Here is a 3309-nt window from a genome sequence, read left to right as displayed (position 1 = left end):
ATGGGACTCCCCAATGTGATGGCAAGGCACTAATCTGCCCTGTATGGCCCCCTTGCATGTGTTCGCACCATTGTTTCCACATTCTAAACCGGGAGCGCAACGTTACCCAAGGGAAATGGGAATTCAGAATGTAAATTCCCTTCCATTAATTTTTACTCTTATTCTAAGTCAGCATGTCAACTCTTACGCTAGTTTAGATTTTAGTGTATTAGTTTCAACAGAACATCAAAGATCATTAAATGTGGAGACAAAGTGCACAGCAGTGTCTAAATCAGTGTTTCCCAAAGTTGGGGTCGGGACCCAAAGTGGGGTCCCGAAACATCAAGGTGGGGTCCTGAAAAGATTTTCTGAGTTAATTACATTTTTACCTTAGTTGTTACAAAGGAGTGAGGTTAGTATATTTAAAATAGATAAATGTAGTATAAAAACATTGTTACTATGCCCATGTTTTGTTGACCTGATACAAATGTTTATCAAACAAAAATAGWTGGGGGCACAGGTCTCTGCTACTGTTATTTTGTGGGTCAAAAGCTGAAAAGTTTGGGAACCACTGCACTTTGGTTCCCAAAGTTGGGCTTGGGACCCAATTATGGGTCATGAAGCACCTTGGATAATCTCCAGAAATCAATTTAAAGGGTAATAAAATAATTGCTGATGTAATATATTCCCTATAGCTATTACAAAAACACAAGATATTTATAAGTATTTATATTTGTGTACAAGCTGTTTAGATTGTCAAAAAGCCTGTGTTTTTAGGGTTATTAATGAAGTTCATGTACTCAGACCAGTAATATTTGGGGTCACAAGTTTTTGCCATGAATATTTTGTGGGTCAGAAGATAAAAAGTTTGGGAACCACTGGTCTAAATTACATTTTAGAAAATAATTTTTAAAGTAAAACTTTTATTGTGAAAAACACCACCACCAATGGCCATACTTTTTTTTACGTCTGTTTTGTCCCCAACTGCTCAATCCTGCCTGTTAGCAAAATATTTAATGAACAAATCACTGGATGTACATCTACAACTGATAAACTTTTTGAACCAATCCGATTAAACATGTCCACCACATTCAAGTGAACGGAGTTAAATACATGGCTGCAACTCACTCGATTTGAAAAGAACTAAACTAAAATTTGACGTGTATTTAGCTGAGAGTCATTTGCAACAAAACGAAATTCAAACCCTGCTAAAACAAAAAAGTAGAGCAATCATAAAAAAATTAATACAAACAAGACTAAGTTTGACCGATACATGCTGTATAAACTAAGTATGTTCATTTTGATATATTTGTTTTGCAACTGTGAATTTAAAAAAAATCTAAAAAAAAATTTCAACTTAACTTACATCTTAGAGGCCCCACAAATGTAAATATGTAAATATGTGGCTTTAACAGTATGCAGCTGTTAAGGCAGAAAACCATCATGAAAAGATAACAACACGTGTGTGAGCCTGGGAAACCCGAGGATTCCTCGTCATAAATGTTTTCTTTTTCCACTCAACCGATTGGTGCTGTAATTTATTATCCGGTAAACACGTGGGAATAGCATTTCAACGCCACAAGATAAACAATCTCTGTACATCGCGCACGTCTCGCGACAACTCACGCTCCGCCAGCGCTCGCCTATTGTGAGAGTTTTCCAGTTCTCGCGAGATCTTGGAAGTTTCCCACGCCTGTTGTTGTGGCGTCTGCCCCCTTTCTCTCTCTCTCTCCCGCTCTACCTCTCTCGCTCAGTGTTGCTGTTTTCCGCCTCCCCTCGGTTTTTTTCTCTCTGCCTCCCTGGTCCCTACACCTCCAGTTCGCTTCTGTTGTCTCGGCGGATTGTTAGGCTGTTGTCGGAGAGGAAAGGATATCGCGAGTACTGGAGTTTTGGTGAGAGTTTGTGGAAGATGGCGCCTGTTGTGACAGGGTGAGTCTGACTCTGAATTCGGGGTTGGCGGTGGGAGCTGAAGGGAATAGAAGTTATTCACAAGGAACTGTGTTTTTTTTATTTACTGTATGTAATAATAAGCCTGTGTGTTGTAAAGTGTTTCATCCACGAGTTTGGTGACTGAAATACGATTTTTCTGTATTATTGTGTTTGAGTGCGGATGGTTTTCCCCGCTTTTCTTGGCCCCACTTATCGTTACTTGGCTGAGCCGACTTGTGTGCTGCTGCAGTGTTTGGTGAGCAGCTAGCCCCGGCTAAAAGCCTCACTTCACCCCCGGTGGTCTTCTCTGCCAAACAACGGCGAGCTGCTAGCTCGCGGACTAGCCTTGCGAAGCTAAAGCCCAACCGAGGASGCACATTTGATTGAAAGAAACTTAACCCGAAAACGCAGCTTCACTCACTCAGACTGGCTGGAGKGTAGAAGCCTAAAACCTCCCTGCATTTGTTTTCGTAAACGTGCTCGCACCAGCTAACCGGTGTTGTGCCGAAAAAAGCTCCCCCCCGCCGCGAAACGCACCCCCGTCGTGGGAAGCTTCCACGAGTGCCGTTTTGTCCTGCGTTAAATTAAAAGTTAAACATCACAGTCTGATTTGTGATTATCGGTACTTTTAAATGATTTAATACCCTATAGTTATTTCGTCATGATGTGCTTGTACACGGGGGGTGATTCTTGATGGCATTGGACGGTGCACGTTTTCCGACACAACACCTCGGGCAGCACGTTCAGGAATCAAATTGTGGACTTCTGTCTCTGGTTTGTCCGATTATAAACGCAAACTAGCGACGTGATACTAAAACACAAGAGGCTGGTACCAATATAAAGGCGACCACTGGAGTATTAGCTGGCTCTGTAATAGACCGCCGTAATGTAATATTAGCTCTACGCGACGTGCTAGCTGTAAACATTTCAGCTGAAAATGTTGGAAAAACGTGAGCTTTATAGTACTTTTGGCCTTATGTTTTACTACCACGCAGTATTCAGGATATAAACTGAATTTAGCGCTTAAATAAGCTTAATTTCGAAACATATTGTGATAAATGGCCACGTGTTCTTAACGCTAAATGCGTCTTAGTTTCTCCAGCATAAGGAATGTGAAGTGCTTTTTATTGTGTTTTCACTTTTTTAAACACTTTTTTAAAGTTTTGGTCACACACACCAATTATATAAGTCAGACATATAATGTAGATTCCAGCTTTCATATGTGAAACTAATTGACTTTTTGTGTGAACTAATGTTTCCCTTTTACATCCGTTTGATGCAATCTTCCAGACCTCTTTACACTGTTGAGGCTGTAATCCTCACAGACAGCTCAGTGGGTGACAGACATTTGCAGGGCTTGTTGGAGGTGTGTGTGTGTGTGTGTGTGTGTGTGTGTGTGTG

At 41.0% G+C, this 3309-nt stretch overlaps 1 protein-coding gene across 1 annotated transcript in view; it reads left to right on the top strand.

The window, feature by feature from the left end:
• Positions 1-1664: 1664 nt before the first annotated feature.
• Positions 1665-3309, top strand: part of rbpjb (recombination signal binding protein for immunoglobulin kappa J region b) — a gene marked incomplete at its 3' end in the record, with an annotated part of 62380 nt that continues 60735 nt past the window's right edge. The window contains 1 exon segment of the mRNA XM_014016177.1: positions 1665-1908. Within this exon segment, the coding sequence (XP_013871631.1) occupies positions 1889-1908 (20 nt within the window).

Source organism: Austrofundulus limnaeus, unplaced genomic scaffold, assembly GCF_001266775.1.
Source record: "Austrofundulus limnaeus strain Quisiro unplaced genomic scaffold, Austrofundulus_limnaeus-1.0 Scaffold140, whole genome shotgun sequence".
NCBI lineage: Eukaryota > Metazoa > Chordata > Actinopteri > Cyprinodontiformes > Rivulidae > Austrofundulus > Austrofundulus limnaeus.
This window is presented reverse-complemented; position numbering and strand designations above follow the sequence as displayed.